The sequence below is a fragment of the Protopterus annectens genome, chromosome 6.part0 (genome assembly GCF_019279795.1).
Source record: "Protopterus annectens isolate FY-2018-M chromosome 6.part0, PAN1.0, whole genome shotgun sequence".
Taxonomy (NCBI): Eukaryota; Metazoa; Chordata; order Ceratodontiformes; family Protopteridae; genus Protopterus; species Protopterus annectens.
Genome location: NC_056737.1, coordinates 1,922,636,495 through 1,922,653,580, shown reverse-complemented (window position 1 = coordinate 1,922,653,580; position 17,086 = coordinate 1,922,636,495). Strand labels below are relative to the sequence as shown.

Genomic DNA, 17,086 nt, shown 5'->3' with positions numbered 1-17,086 from the left:
ACCTGATAGAGTGGCACAGAAAGAACTAGTATGGTAAGTACATCATCAGTGTCTTGTTGGCTGCTTGACAGTGTGTGTAGCAGTCCTGGCTATCTCATCTATCAGCAGAACTCTAGAGTTCAAAGTTCTATGCACAGGGGTTCCAGACTCGCACCATGTTATCCATGGTGTCCAGATAAATTTTAATTCAGCAGCCTTTTGTCCAGTACAAGTTCATCAACAATCCTTGATTAAACATGTGAAAGAGAAAGTGTACAGGTCTGCCAGCAATAAAGATAGCTGTGTCCAGAGTGATAGCTATTATTTAATTCATTATACTGCTTAAAACTAGACAGTGGTATAACTAAGGCATAAAGCATAATAGAAAACCATGTTAAAAACATACAAAGGTCAAAGAGGCAAGGCAGTATGGATAAAATACTGGGTGAAACAGTATTAATGGACATCTCCAAACCATTGAGGATTGGAACCTCTTGAAGCATGTAGGTAGTAAGCTCAAAAGCTACAGGGACCAACAAAAAAGAGCAAATCATAGAAGATTGACTGCACCTTTAGAACCACCAGTGTCTTCTAGGAGGAGGAACAGAGGACATGAGTGGGACATTCTGGCACAAACAACCCTTTTAGGTAAGGACTGATGCCATATAGGACAAAGATAAATGAGGGCTAGAATTTTATAGATAGTACATGAACAAGCAAGCAGCCATAATATGATACATTAGTAAACAGAGATTTTGCTAGCAATCTGATTAAAAGTTTTTTAATGTGGTAATTTTAATGGTTTAGCATATGTGTTGTGTCTGTAAGAATAAATTTAGTACATGTGCCATATGAGATGGCCAGTTATGTTGGCGGAAGTATTAACACATGAGTCTGCTGTACAAATCAAACATGTTGTACTACTTTGGAATGCAGGAGGACAGGGAGCAGAAGTCTGGAACTACGTGTACGGTTTCAAAAATATGGTCTATATCTGTGGTGGGACAGTTCAACATGAACTCCAGGTCTGTACTAGAACATTTGTCAGAAGACCAGAGAGCTGGAGATATGCATCAAGTCAGCTTCCGCAAATCCATTTCAGAGCTAACCTTCCAGTTGCCATGTCTTGAAAGGCTCATTCTCTTGAGAGTGAGGATTCAGACCCATGACCAGCTTCCTCTCTGACAGAAAGCAAAGAGCACAGAGGACATGCAGCTGCTGTCCCTGCCTTGGAGTTGTGCTCTTCTCAGATGGATTAGCCAGTGTTGGTACATGACCCACCTGGATACCGGAGTGGGGTGTCTCAGTCACGTGCAATCTGGTAAGTTGCCATAATCAGGTTCAAGAACTCTCTTCTCTTCAGCTCTCTCTTATTGTATTGTAGGATCCAGTGTCTCAAATGGAAGTGGGCTCAATGGATCATCCAGCCATATGGCTGCAATTTCTGGTAGATTTGTTTGAAATCTTATGGGACTTGTTGATTTAAACTTTAATTGGGCAGAGCCTGATAGGTTCACAGGTGTTTACTAAACTGTCAATTTGTTAGGATCTTAAGAAGCCTTGTCTTACATTCCCATGGTGGCTTTTACCCCATATATTCTTTATACAAGTAACAAAGAGGCAGGCAGTGTGAGGATATTTTGGGACATTTACTTGTTGCCCCTGTCCATGAGGGGCATGGGTGCTATATCGGGAATGAATTTGCGGTTTCCCATTCATTCATCCAAATTATGTTTGAATAGAGCAAGAGAAGCACTTTGCTTTATATGGAATGGAGGATGGTTCCACAGAAGAGGTATTTTCTGTGTTACATACCTATCCCTCCAGCATGGTATTTATGTTGCTTAACAGATTTAGATACCTGGAGTGTGTTCATGCTACCACTGGACTTGAGAATGTGTAGTAGGTCTGACTGCATAGGGACTGCATGGCTCTATACAAGTTCCAGAGGTTGCCTCTTAGTAGTCGGTGATATTTTTTTGAAAGCATTGTGGTTACTCCAGTTGTGACAAGTGTTTGGACAAGTACTTATCAAATAGGGCATTATATTCAGTGATTGACCTGGTAAGAGCTGAGTATAGTGGAATGATTGCATCCTTGGACCTAGACACCATACGTTTGGATATAAGCTGTGTTCTTTACAATAGTGGATATATGACAATAAAATGACTGTTCATTGTCGATAAAGGTTCCCAAATCCCTGACTTCTGGAAACTGTGTGTTGTCAGTGTGATGGCTGAAAGGGAAGTCATGCTTACTAGAGGATACAACTATACATTTTTTTGGAATTTAGTTGCAGTCCATTGTTTTTACACCAACTATTTGTTTGGCAAAGCCCACCCGAGTGCTACCTCTAACCCTGCCCCTAAACGATATATATATATATATATATATATATATTATATATATATATATATATATATATATATATATATATATATATATATAATATAGGGTCTATGTCATTTAATCGAGCATTCAGATTTGCGAATATCAGAAGTCTGAAAATGTTGAAGCCACAGAAATACAAATTCTTTCCCAGGGAAAGAATTTGGTTGGTTATTTCTGCAGCTTCAACATTTTCTCTACTGTGGTGCGAAAGTTATGGGTCGGGTTAAGGTAAGTGTGCGAGTGTGATGGATGTTGGGGTTAGGGTGCGGGTAAGGTAAGTATGCGATAGTGACGGACTTTAGGGTTGGGGTGTGGGTAAGGTAAGTGTGCGATAGTGATAGACTTTAGGGTTAGGGTGCAGGTAAGGTAAGTGTGGGATAATGACGGACCTTAGGCTTAGGGTTTGGGTTAAAGTTAGTGCATAGATAGTTGTGTATGTAAGGTTTTAGTGAAGGTTTATTAGGTTTTTGGTGTGCTTGTGTTGTGTGTGTGTGTTTTTTGGAACAGTGAACTTTTTCCCTGGGAAAAAATTCGCTGTTCTGAGGTTTCATTGTTGTCATATTTCGAACTTCCAAGTTCGAACATATGGTGTTCAAAGTTTTGAAGTTCGATTATATGACAGGCCCATAGATATATATATATATATATATATATATATATATATATATATAGATATATATATATATATATATAGATATATAAAATGAACAAAACCTGTTGATTGTTCATAATAAGAACATCACAAATAGCCAAAAGCCAGTACAGGAAGGAAAGAGACAATTTTTTTTTTTCAGATGTACTAACCATAATCAAAACTTAGCTCAAATTTGTCTGAAATACTGGCATTATTATGTAAATATTTTTTTTAAGTTGAGGTGGGTTTAGGGGCAATGTTAGGAATAGCATGTTTTACTAAGGTAGACCAGGCAGTCACTCAGTTAAGATTTACTGCATTTGTTATGTTTTTGTAAATTTGTTGCTTTCAGTAAGTTGAGTTTTTATAAAAAGCAATGCAGGTGTGTGTGTGTGTGTGTGTGTGTGTGTGTGTGTGTGTGTGTGTGTGTGTGTGTATGTGTATAAAAAGATGTGCATTATACACACAAATACATATGGGTACATAATGAGTTGTGGAATATCATTACGCAAAGTGTCACTTTTTTGCAATGTGTTACTAAAATATAAATTCATTGAATTCTAATACAGAGGATTGTATCATTGTAGAAATAAGTAGATGTAATAATGCTGGAATGTTGAGACATTTTAAATAAAACATAGCTTAATGCTGTTTTCTGTAGACACTCTAAACATTGTAACACCAAGATTTTGTTTGTATTCATTCATTTATTAACTACATATAGTGGTCTGAAGATCTTTCAGGCACAACTGGGTCCAAAAGTCATTCATCAAAAACAATGTCAAAAGAGATTACAGGGACTTTGTGTTTTATGTATTTATGCATAAAACTTTCCATTCATGTGTGTGACTCTCTCTCTCTCTCTCTCTTTATATATATATATATATATATATATATATATATATAGGTTTACTACTGAAATGTCGAATGGCACTACATCGACTGTACTATAGTCGAACACGGAAGTTCAAAAATAGTAATGTCGACAAAAAAACAATCTAGGACTGTGTTTTAACATGGGTCGAGGTAGGGGAGATGTTTGTAGTTCTGAATAGTACTGAACACCTACCTCGACCCATGTTAAAACCATTCCTAGATTGTTTTTTTGTCGTCGACATTACTATTTTCAAACTTCCGTGTTCGACTATAGTACAGTCGATGTAGTGCCGTTCGACATTTCAATAGTAAACCTATATATATATATGTATATATATATATATATATATATATATATATATATATAAAAATTAACCTAGGTTTATTTAACTGGTGTGGGAAGCGGAAGATGGGATAAGGAGTTACCTGATCCATTTAAGGACACTGGAAATGCTCAGGTTTTCATTTAGTCCTGGGGTGTTTCTGCTCGCAATTGTATCTGCCATTTAACTCTGTAACTCACAGTAAGTTGTCTCTGTTCCAAAGGGGGTCGGTAATCCCTAGGGGATCTGTGACTTTCAGTTGCTACAAATTGGAAAATGGAGAACTGGGAGGTCCTACTATGCCTGGCTAGTGTGTTGTAAGGGTCTTGCCCCCTGATTGCTCCCACATGTTCTTTTATCCAGATCCTAGGTAGTCTTGTGGTTTTTCCAGTGTAGTATGTTTCACATTAAGAGCATACTGTGATGTTAACCATGTAAACCATGTTGGGGGCCTCACAGTTTAAATGGTCTTTTATGTGAATAATCACCTGTGGGGTAGTAAGATGTACTGTGGGGGGTTTGAATGATAAAATCTCTCCAGTGGCATTTCCCGCATTGGTGCATGCCTTGGGGTGTGTCAGGGGTATGTGCCTGCAGCCTCTTTTCTGATTTGAAAGTGGCTTTGAGGGACATGCTTGGCTGGTTTCCAAGGATTAGGGCTAGCTCTGGGTGCTCTGCTATGAGTGCTTAGTTTTTAATGAGGATGTCTTTTATGCTGGTGACATCTAGAAAGATGGGCAGGGAAACATTGGGGTGGTGTCCTCTGGTGTCTGAGCTTTGGGTGGAATCAGTGTTTAACGACAGGTGGTTACAGGGTTTCTCTCCTTGCGATTACCACTCCCATAACTCTGGAAACTAGATCCTCCTGGTAGTGCCTTTCCAGCCAGCTCCTCAAAGACTTCTTCCTGGAAAGGCACTAGACTGACTGGTATAAAAAGAAAATAGTAGAATCTGAAGTAGTTACTTCATTTGCTCTGCAACCTGTGGGTATCGGATCCGACCTCGGATCTGAGTGGGCAGCTTTCCATACTACAAGATCCGAGCTCCTAGCTCTTCCCCCTTACCCCCATAATCCCCTGCTACATGCTGTATTACCCCAGATCATTTTTTGCCGTGGCTGAAGCAGCTACCATTGAAGAGCTCCTTGGCTTTTGGTGAGATCGTTACTTTTCTTAAACTTTTTTCTCAACTGGGAAGATTGTATTTTTTAGTGTACATGTGAGTAGTATCCCTGGGTTTTTTTTTTAGTTTAGATACTCGTTATTTTTTTAGAGTTAGTTGTTTTTGTTTTGTTTAGTTGTGACACCCCTCCCCCCTTAGTGTTTGGGTGTGCGTGTGTGAGTATTAGTCAAAATGGCTGAAGGGCCCAAAGCCGTTTTTTTCAAAGTGTACTGCGTGTGGCCATAAGCTTTCTCTGGCTGATGGCCACACTTGGTGCGTTTTATGCCTGGGGGTGGCCCATTTATCTACGTTCTGCCCAATATGTGCGGCCTTTAACCCCCGGGCACTTAGGGACAGGAAAAATAAGCTGATCCTGGCGGGCTTGCTTCCCCAGGAATTGGCTTCTTCTTCCTCTCCCGCTCAGGCTCAGGCTGCCTCGGCAGCCCCGGTGCCTTCTGCACCCCCTGCTCAACTGGGGACTCAACCTCCCTCTTTGGGTTTGAGCTCGGGGGACTCTAGTGCCTCTTCCTCCAAAGAGAAGAGGCACAAGGACAAGGAAGGGCACAAGTCTCAGAAAAGGCGGGCTGAGACTCAACCCTCAGCCCCGCCATCGAAGCTGGCTAGGTCTCCCTCGAAGGTCTCCGGATCCTCCCCCTCTCGGTGCCATTCGCCCTGTTTTTCGCCGGAGCCGGAGGAGGAGTATCGGCCTCTAGGTCGACCAGAATTCTCACTGACGCGGACATGGATCAGATGATGCGTCAATTCATACAGACCCAAATGCAGATGGGGGTGCTCTTGCCTCCCCCCCCCTCTGGGGGAGAGTGCGGCCCCCATTTTTGCTCCGATCACTCCTTCTCCGACTCATTTTCGGGTCTCGGAGTCATCAGATCTGGGCCCTTTTGGAGCTGGGGATTCATCAGCGCCAATAGCTCTGGTCTCTTCGACGCCGACTGTGCCCTCGAGCATGTCGGATCCGAGTTCTCAGGGCTGAGGGCTGAGCATCGGATCCGTGGGAGTTGGTGTGTCTTTGGCGCTGCTGGGTTCAGAGCATACCTCTCTCGGCTCCGACTGCATCGGCCCTGACCCCGATCCCTACCTCGGAGCCGAGGAGATTACTTTCGGAGCTTGGCGAGAGTAGTTCTCCTTCGGCTTTTGAGGTAGTGGAGAGGGTACTGTCGAGGTCCTCCAGGTCCCCGGTTCGGACTTCGGTTCCTCCCGTACCCCCGCTGCATGTTGGTCTATCCTCCGTCATCCGACCATCGGGACAGCCTGCTCAATCCCTCCAGCTAGTTCCCTTGGAGGAACAGGAACCCATTGAGCCCTCTTTGGACAGTCCCACCGAGGAGGTCCCTTGTAAATGTAGGTGTAAAAGGAGGCACCTGGACTCCCCTGAGTCCGTCACCACCAACACGGATTTAGATGAAGGGGAAGGTTCCCCAAGGTCACCCCCCGAAGATGTCTCCTTCGGAGACATCATGGAAATGTTGCATATTAGAGGGGGGTGGTCTGCCCAAAAACCTTCCGTGGATGAATCTGTGTTCCTGGAGGTGTTTGAGGCAGGCCCGTCTACCTCCTGGGTGTCTCCTCCGGCTGACCCCCTGGTAGACTTAATTACTACCAGGGCGTGGAAGGAGCCCGACACCGTGGAGCTAGTCCCGAGACGACCCGTCAAAGTCCTTAGCCCCCCAATGGATAGACAGTCTTGGGCCAAGGGATCTCCTGTTGATGCCATGTTGGTGGCAGCTGCCACCAAGAGAGAACTTGCACAGGAGAATTCTTCGGTTCACCCGCCGGATAAGGAATCTCGAGTGCTGGACCGCATTGGGAAGTGGATGTTTGCTTCACCGACCTTCTTGATAAGGCCGCTAAACTATATGGCACATACCATTAGGCTACAGCGAGACTTGATTAAGGAGTGCGCTGCAGCCCCCCCGGAGTCCATGTCGGTCGAGGACAAGAATGTTTTTTCTACTCGTATGGCCACTCTAAAATCCATATCTAACACATCCATGCGGCTACTCTCCCATGCTACGGAGGGAGCCGCTAGGGCCAGTGGAGCCGGGGTCGTCTTGCGGTATCACGCCTGGCTCCATCTTTGCGATTTCGTGGATCCCTTCAAGGCGTCCTTTGCGAATGCGCCCTTTGACGGGTCTTCGCTTTTTGGCAAGACCGTTTGTGAAACGCTGGTCCAAAGCGAGAAGGACGGGAAGACGCTGTCTGCCATCTGAGTCCGCTTCTCTAATCCCCAGCGATCCTTTTCAAGGAATCAGAGGGGACAAAAGAAGAAGTGGTTCCGCAAGTCTCAACAGTCCCATCCAGCTTCGGACCCCTTGTCCTCTAGAGGCAGAGGAGGACAAGGTGGGCGCCAGCCCAGAGGCAGAGGGGGACCGCGTAACTTTGGGTCTAGTGAAGCTTTCTCGGACAGACCCACACAGCAGCCCTGAGGGCTTACCCGGCTGTCCCCCTCTGGAGGCAGTCGGGGGGCAGTTGACGGAGCACCTGTCCAATTGGGAGTCCATTACGACAGATCGATGGGTGCTTTCCGTATCCTATCCAGAGGTTATTCCATCCCCTTCATAAACCTTCCCCCCACAACCAGACACCTCCCCGATGTACCCCCCGATCAGAGGGAGGCAGCGGCTTCAGAAGTATCGAAGTTGCTAGAAAAAAGAGCCATCCAGCCCGTCCCCCCAGACCAGTCCGGATTGGGATATTACTCCAGGTTCTTTTTGGTGCCAAAGAAGACGGGGGACCCAAGACCCATTCTAGACCTTTCCGCTCTGAACCTGTTCATTCCCAAGGAAAAATTCCAGATGGTCACACTCCAATCAATTCTCCCCTTTCTGCGGGAGAACGACTGGATGTGCTCTATAGACCTCAAGGATGCGTACTACCACATATTGATGGACAGACAGTCCAGAAGGTTTCTCCGCTTCCGGCTGGGAGCCAGTCATTATCAGTTCAGGGTTCTTCCATTCGGCCTCACCTCAGCCCCCAGGGTGTTCACCAAAGTCATAGCAGTGGTTGCAGCCCACCTGAGACTTCAGGGCATTCAGGTCTTCCCGTACCTAGACGACTGGCTCCTTACTGCCGCCAACAGGCATCAGCTCTGCATGGCAAGAGATTGCGCTCTGTCTCTTGCCCAGAGCTTAGGCATCTCAGTGAATCTACAGAAATCCTTTCTTTGCCCCATTCAGGTCCTGGAGTTCATAGGGGCCAGGTTGGATACCCGTATCTCTCGAGCTACTCTAACGTCAGACAGGCTGAGCAGCTTGTCGTTTCAGGTACTAGCCCTTCTTCATAGTCCTGCTCCAGCAGTGGAGTTAGTCCTGAGGGCACTAGGGTCTATGGTAGCGGCGATCCGTCTCTCCCTTCATGCACATCTACGGATGAGGGTATTGCAGTGGACCCTTCAAGTTCAGTGGTTGCTATTACTCCACCCGTTGAACACTCCGATACCACTGAGCAGAGTTTGCAAGGACTCCCTTCTTTGGTGGCTCCACGCACGAGAACTGAGGGAAGGGAGGAGACCCTTTGTGATTCCCCCTTCCCAAGCCACGTTGACCACAGATGCTTCTCGCCTCAGGTGGGGGGGGCCATTGTTCGGGCAGAACCGTCCAAGGCACGTGGACTTCCCTAGAGACCGCTTTGCATATCGATGTCCTAGAGATGAGGGTGGCGCTTCTAGCGTTGCAAGCTCTCCACGACCTTCTCCCTATGGGAACTATTGCAATCCAGATGGATAACATGTCAGTAGTCTGGTACATAAATCGAGAGGCTATGAGAGTTTGGGAATGGGCGATATCCACCAACAAGTTTCTGGTAGCAACGCACATTCCGGGGCGGTCCAACATATTAGTGGACAAACTGAGTCGAGTAATTCTCACTCCGTACGAGTGGTGTCTCAATCCATCTGTTGCGAAGCAGATCTTCCGCAAATGGGGTTGGCCTCGCTGCAATCTTTTTGCTTCTCCATTAAACACAAAATGCAGCGAGTACTTCGCAATACTTCCCCCCGAAGGGGAAAATCCCAGAGACGCTGTAGTTCATGCTTGGCCTCCCGGTCTCCTTTATGCTTATCACCCCCTCCCGCTTATGATAAAGTTCATACAGAAAGCCTGTCAGTTGGGGAGCAGAGTTATCCTCATAGCCCCATTCTGGCCTCGCCAGATCTGGTTTCCTTATCTGCGGTCTTGCAGTGTGACTCCTCCATGGATACTGGATCCCATTCCAGACCTGATCTCGCATCCTGCAGGATACCAAACCCCGAACCTGGCGTATCTCAAGCTTGCGGCTTGGTTGATCCAGTTCCACTGATGGCTAGGACTCCCAGTATCTCATCTCCTGTGAAGACCATACTGGTCGCTGTTCATAAGCTGGCTACCAGGAAAATTTACAATAGTAAATGGAAACGTTTCTCCATCTGGGCTAAAGACAAGGGCCTGGATCCATTTACAGTTCCTATTCCGACTATCCTTGACTTCCTGTCGCTGATTTTTTGGCAGGGAGCAAGTGCTTCTACGGTTAAGGTGCAGTTAGCAGCCATCTCCCATTTTCATGTGGGAGATAGCTTAGGGTCCTTGGCATCTACAAAATTATGCAAAACTTTCTTGCGGGGCATTTTTCTTTTGAAGCCGCCTTTGAAAGCTGTGGTACCCCCATGGGATTTGACTTTAGTCTTACAAGCCCTGACAAGTCCACCCTTTGAGCCTGCGGCCTCGGTTCCGTTAAAATTCTTGTCTTGGAAAACGGCCTTTTTGGTGGCTATTACTTCGGCCAGGAGGGTTTCAGAACTTCAAGCACTGTGTATGAAACCCCCTTACCTCATTTTTCACAAGGATAGTGTGTCCCTCAGGACTAACCCGTCTTTCTTACCTAAGGTGGCTTCAGAGTCAAATATCAATCAATTAATAAATTTACCCGTGTTCTTCCCAAATTTTCAGAATAGAGGGGAATACAAATTGCATAAACTGGATGTGCACAGACAACTGCATTTTTACTTGCACAGGACTAAGGATTTTTGCAAGTAGGACCAGTTGTTTGTGTCCTTTGCAAAATCAGTCATGGGTAGAGCCATTTCCAAAGTGACCGTAGCAAATTGGATTTGTCAGTGCATTATTCACAGGTATATATCTTCAGGCAAACCAGCTCCTATTGGAATTCACGCTCATTCTACAAGGTCTATGGCCACCTCAGCAGCCTTTTGGTCCAGGGTTCCCTTGGACGACATATGTTCAGCAGCTACCTGGTCCTCTTCTCATACGTTCATTTCTCATTATAAACTAGATATGATTTCGAGAGGTAGGGCTTCCTTTGGCTCCGCGGTGCTTCGGAATATCCTTCCGTAAAGGCCACCCAGGTTTTTTCCTAGGTAGCTGGGGACTCTGTCCCACAGGTTGCAGAGCAAATGAAGTAACTACTTCAGATAAAGAAGTTATGTACTCACCATAACATTCCATCTGAGTAGGTACTTCATTTGTCTGCAACCGACCCCCCCCCCCCTGCCATCCCCCGAACCTTTGTCGGGATCTCTGGTCACCTGAAATTCTCTTGTCAGGAGGTTAGATCTGGTATATTCCTCTGTCAAGGTTATGAGTTGTGTGATGGGGCAAAAATCGATCTGAGGTAATACAGCATGTAGCAGGGGATTATGGGTAGGGGGAGGGGCTAGGAGCTCGAATCTTGTAGCTTGGAAAGCTGCCGGCTCGGATCCAAGGTCATATCTGATACCCACAGGTTGCAGACAAATGAAGTACCTACTCAGATGGAACGTTATGGTGAGTACATAACTTCTTTTTATGATTGATTCGTTGACCCCAACTAGTCTGTTAATGTGTCTCCATCACTCAAGATGTGAAGTACTTTAATTCATTTGAAGAACACATTAGAAAATTGTTATTATTAGAGACCCGATTATAATTCTTTGTAGTATGTGGAGCTTTAGCTGTCTTAATCTGCTGCTACTTAGAGTAAAAAGTGTTTGAGCGTAAAGCTGAAAGATGTTAAATACTTGGCACTGCTGCATAGTCAGTGGATAAGCAAAGTATCTCTGTTCAAAAAACAGCAGTTGTTTCTTTCTCTGTAGCAGCATGAAATGACTTACAGCTTTTAAAACTGTCAAATGCTTCCACTGTTGTTCTGTGATGCTGCAAGATACCCTGTCATAATAGGTTTTGCCTTTCTAATGTCAGAAAAGTGCATAGTGAACATTTTTTTAAATATTTTGGAGCGTAATCAGTGTGCTCATATACTAGACCATACATTAGATGTGTTATTTACTTGTGATGTGTGTATGTTATCTACTCCTTTGTGGTCCACTTTGACTTCTAACTTTGTTTGTATTGTCTAAACTGATCACACTAGTTTATCCTTTTCTTATGGCTTAGATTGTGGCCAGATATTGTCCTGTTTGGATTGCTTCACAGATCCATTCAACAGCTCAAATAAACTAATAACTGTTTGGGTGTTTTAAAGTGCTTGTTATCCAGTGGAATTAAATGAAGAAATACAATATGTTAAACTGCAGCTCCTTTTTTAGATGTGGTTGCTTGATTTTCATTATTGCTCCATTCTGTTCAATTTTTATCCTTCTCGACATTGTTTCAGTGGTTGGTTCAACGTCCTGAGTCGCGTGCATAGTGCTACAGATGCACAGCTACGAGAAATGCGAGATGAACAGGCTAACCCAAAGAATGCAATGGTAAGTGGACTAGCTAAGGTGAGCAATATCACAGTGATTACTTGGGGGGGTAAAGAAAATGAGAGATTATTCTAAAAACTCTAGGTCAGACTTTTGAGTAGTAAAAGCTGATGGGATGTTAGGACTAGCTGGTCATTTTAGCAAACTGTTCCTCAGCTGAAAAAGGAGTGATACTTAAAATTCTGGCTTAGGCCTACTGGTTTGTGATGATCATGAAAGTTATTCCTTTCCATCTATACTTAATGTCTTCCATGAAAGTGTCTACTTGTATTTTAGAGATTAAATTATTACTGCTTTGACTTATGTGTAGGAGGAGTTTATTCCACAATTTAAGAATATTGCATTGTAACAGTTACCATTATTTTTGTTCTCTCATTTAAGAGTAGATTACCTGTGGGTAGTCTGTCTTTAGTTTTCAGGTCAGTAACCTCTCTGCAAGAAACACAGTTGCAGAGGTTTTTAGGTGGTTGTCCAAGTCCCTTTTATTATTTTTATACTTTTGCTGAAAAACCCTTATAACCTTTATAGTGATCAACAGCTTAGTTACCTTTATAGCAGTGTTAAAAAAAAAAGCAAAAGGGTGTATTAGATTTTAATATTGGTTTTACTAGATGTACCTGTAGGAGGATTGAATAGTTGTGGTGACCTGTTTGAAGAAGAATTGTTTTTGGTAATCAGTTTGAGATAACCTTAGGATTATATGTATTACCACAAAATATTTTCTGACAAAATTTGAGGCCCTCAGATTGAAGTTTATATCTTTAAGTACACAGACCTTTGATTGTTAGTCCTCGATTGCATATCGCATATGAACTAATGAATATATTTTCCAAACATTGTCTTTTCATATTTAGTAATGTCTCCACTCGGTAAGCTTGTTGGGCAGTCCTGAAACACTCTTGGCAATATTACCCAATATTAAACATCCATCAGTATGTCTTGATCCCTTATAGGATTTCTTGATTTGTATTTTGTGCAGTAAGAATACCAAACAGTAATGCACTATGGACTGATCCTTTATATGTCCAGTTTGGGATTGTAGGTTCCTTTGAAAAAAAATCATGGATAGTAAGCCGATGTGTCCTCCTGCAAAATGTAAAGACCCTGAAGAAAAAAAATGAAAGAAAGCAAAGGTGTAGGTGCAATTTAGCTGAGACTAAGGGATACAGTGCTTCTGTCTAAGGAACTTGAATTTGACTGGGTCATAGAATCTCACTTTAAGAAGAGTCTTGTTATTTGTTTCCTCTGTTAAAAGACAGTGCAGTTGCTTAGGGAAGTTCTTTGGTTGTCATATTTTGTGCTAGAAAGCAACTGAATACTTGGAATGTGTACACGAAGCAATAAATCAAATGGCATTATTATTCACTGTAAAAAGTATTAGAAAGTCCTTATGACACTTTTATGAACAAAAAGCCACATTTTCTGTTTTGACAGTGTCTGTATTTTTTTAGGTTTTAATAGCTGTAGTGGAAGAAATGTTGAGTAACTTGTAAATAAGGTGAAAAATCCCAAAGCTTGTAGGTTTGCTGGACTGACAATCCTTAGAATTTCTCCTGGGTGTGAGTGAGCTATGCTTGTGTATGTTTTTAAATGATGTAATGGAGTGTCACAAGGATTGTTTCCTGCCATATACTTGTGTGTCAAATTAGGTTCCTGTTCCCTACAACTTTAAGTTCGATAAAGTGGGTATTGAAAATGGATAGATGTTAAAATGTTGTAAACCAAGGGTTATTGTTCTTGGTGGTTTTGACTGTAACAAGATAATTGTGGATTTAAAAAGTCAGGCATTCACAATGCATGGGGTCTGGGTGAAATGATAGCAGGTAAACTAGGCTAAGAATGTTTTACAGCAGGTGCATGGAGTCAGAGTGGTTTGGTCTTGGGCTTATCTATGAATATCCCCTGGTAACTACTTTGCTGTTAAGATAGTGAAAAAAAAACTTAAGGATCATTTCCATGCTGTTTGTGGCTGACTGTAATCTTAAAATTAGCTGCTTAGAGTAGTTGACATGCATTCCTTACGTGTCCACACCTGTCTCATTTAAACATTTAAGCATATCACTTGTAATTATCACTGTGAAACTGTAGGAGGCTAAAATATTTCAACAAGTTCTTGTTTTACTTTGCAGGGTACAGTTGATGTGGGCCTCATTGACTCTGTTTGTGCCTCAGACAGTCCTGACAGGTATAGAACTATAACTGTATAAATATTTTTGCTACTTTCATTTATGTTTATGTATAAGTGTCTATATATTTGTTCATGTCATTGTATACAGGATAGAGTTCTGCAGCTTAATACATATTTGCATAGAATTTCCAAAAATGTCTAATACCTCTTTATGGTATACTTTTCTAAGAGGACTGCATCACTGTAGAAATAAATTGATGTAATAATGCTGGAATATACCTATATATGTGTTGTATGTTTAGTGGGGTAGTGCACTGATCAATATTGAACAATTTCAGGCTTAACCCAGGTGAAATACAAAACATTTCACAAACAAGAAATACAGAAATGTCAAGCAGTAACAGAGTAGTTCAGACTAATTAAATAGAAAAAAAGTGCATATACATTCCAGTGAACAAGCATAGTACAATGTACAATCAAGCAGTGTATAATGTACTGTGATGACGCAAGTTATTGCCAGCTATTCCAGGAGAAGTAGGGCAGTGGATTTGTAACATATCCCAGCATAGCTAACTGGAGTTTGTAAAGAATTATGTCATTTGTATATCAAACTGATTTATACAAACGCTTGTGTTGAAAATGTATTTGTAAAGTTGCTTGTGTTAAAAATACATTAATAGTGTGTCCTGCTCGACAGAAAAAAATACACCTGTATGTCAGACTGTAACTGTTGAAATGAATATATTGTAACAGAGGATACTGGAAGAGAAGAGGTTAATCTCAGCCCAGCTTACTTTGAAAAGGTAGTCTAAAATTAAATTACCTGGATTAGGCCATAAAGATTGTGTCTTACAGTTCTGATTGCAGCCAGAGACAAAATGTCTGTGAAAACCAGGACTAGGAATCCTACAGTATTTTCCTTAGTGGTGAGCTAATTGCTACCCTGGAAGGGAGGACGTTTTTGAAATGCTTTTATAGCTTCCCAATGTTATAACACATCTTACCAAAGCTCTCTGTGTGTATATTATGACACATATGTGCTAGATTCTGGTTCAGTTTCTAGTAAAGGGGAGTGGTGTGGGAACCAGAAGTTAGATGACCAGATGTATGTGATGTAACTCAGTGTAATCCAGCACTGAAATTATGTTTTAATACTAGATGAGACAGAAGTCTCAGGGCAGTCTGTGTTTTGAAACCTGACAAGGTAAACCACTTACCCCACTTCATCTTGCCTTGCTTTAATAAGTAACCAGGGATTAGTAATTCTCTAGGTCAGTCAGTAAAATGTAGTGAGACTAGTTAAGTACTGTTTTTCTGTATCCATGTGTATCCGTCCATCTGTGTTATTTTTAATATTTCATGTGATTGAAACTCTGGTGTTTATTGTAAATAGATATTTAGTATTTTGTGTTTTTTTATTATTTATTATTATGCTGCAGTAGCGTTGTCGTCTCACAGTAAGACGTTGGCCTGTTCGATTCTCAGCTAAAGCGTCTTCTGTGTGGAGACATGCGTGAATGGGCATACCTTCGTTGAAGGTTGTACGTTAGGGCTGGCAACTCAGTACATAAAAATCTACTGCCAATCATTAGTGGACTGGAGTTCAGCTGTGGCGACCCCTAACCGGGAAAAGCCGAAAGATTCACCATTAAATATATTTAAAATTTTCATTGCAGCTGGTATTTTTAGAGAATATCTTAACCTTTGAGAGTATTTATATTTATTTGGTGAAACTCTGGCCACTCCTGAAAGCCTTGGTCAAATGCTACCATTTGTGTTAGCATTAATTTTACTCTTTGTAATTGGGTATCCTTGTAAGAGCCTTAGAGTAGCTGGCTTTGGAGTGTTCTGGTGGAAGTATCTACCTTATGATCTGGCAGAGGGGGCATAGCCGGTAAATCTGTGCCAGCCTTTCCCGTGTGTTTGTGTGTGTGTGTGTGTGTGTGTGTGTGTGTGTGTGTGTGTGTGAAAAATCAAATCTACTTGGAGTAGTGATGCAAATAAATGGTTTCAGAGAGAGGTTGGTGGAGGACTTGGCTTGGAATATTCGGATGAGGACTCAACTCTACAGCTGTGGGCAGTGTGAGGTCTAAATTGGGGCATGGAGAGAGAAAGGGCAGCCCCAGGACAGGAGTGTGTTCTCTGTGTGCTGTTAAGGGAAATTGTGCTTGGTGCAGAGAGCTGCATCTGGAAATACTGTGTGCATCCATTTTTTTTCAAAGTGAATGTCCCTCACTGGTGTCAGTTGATGAGGATTGAGGCTCCTTGGTTACTGGCCCAGAGGAAGGACATCACATGTACAATATGTATATTAGTTTCTAAAGTGGCTCAATCTTCAGTTAATCTTGACAGAGAAGAGACATGGAAAGGAAACAGATTAGGTGATATGTCCTGTGTGGAAGCAGGGGCATTTGGCTTGAAGTGCTTTTTCAGTTGCATTCTGAATTTGGAATAAGTGTTGATTTCCTTAATGTTGATGCCAAAGAGTGGGTGCCTGAGAGGAGAAATCATGTACAGTTCTGTGAAGTTTGGTTCTAGGAGTAGTGAGAGTTGATATGGTTTGTGAGTAGTGTCTCAGGTTGTATGAGGAGATTTCTTCATGAAGCCTAGCTGCAAGGAGAGTAAGTGTGTGGAGTTGGAATAGGTTGTAAAGTCTGGGTCCTGAAAGTAGCTTAGATCTTCCTTTATGAATAGTCATTTGTCTTTTTCTAGGATTTCACAGTGATTCTCACAGAGAGGTTGTAGGCTGCCTGCATTTTGCCACAACCCTTTCTACTGCTTAGATCATGCTAAGAGATTGTGCTCTGGAGCTATTAAAATATACTTGCTTAACAGCAAACTTTTTAAACTCCTGCATATTATCAATACATTTCTTTATTTTCCCTCTAGTACTC

The 17,086-nt window shown here is 42.6% G+C and overlaps 1 protein-coding gene across 1 annotated transcript in view; it reads left to right on the top strand.

Annotated features, from left to right (window-relative positions):
• LOC122804987 (unconventional myosin-X-like) overlaps positions 1 to 17,086 on the top strand; it is a 2,302,513-nt gene that overhangs the window by 2,010,907 nt on the left and 274,520 nt on the right. Inside the window, exons 25-26 of the mRNA XM_044075233.1 lie at positions 11,971 to 12,064; positions 14,194 to 14,249. Of these exons, the coding sequence (XP_043931168.1) occupies positions 11,971 to 12,064; positions 14,194 to 14,249 (150 nt within the window). The remainder of the gene's footprint in view (positions 1 to 11,970; positions 12,065 to 14,193; positions 14,250 to 17,086) is intronic.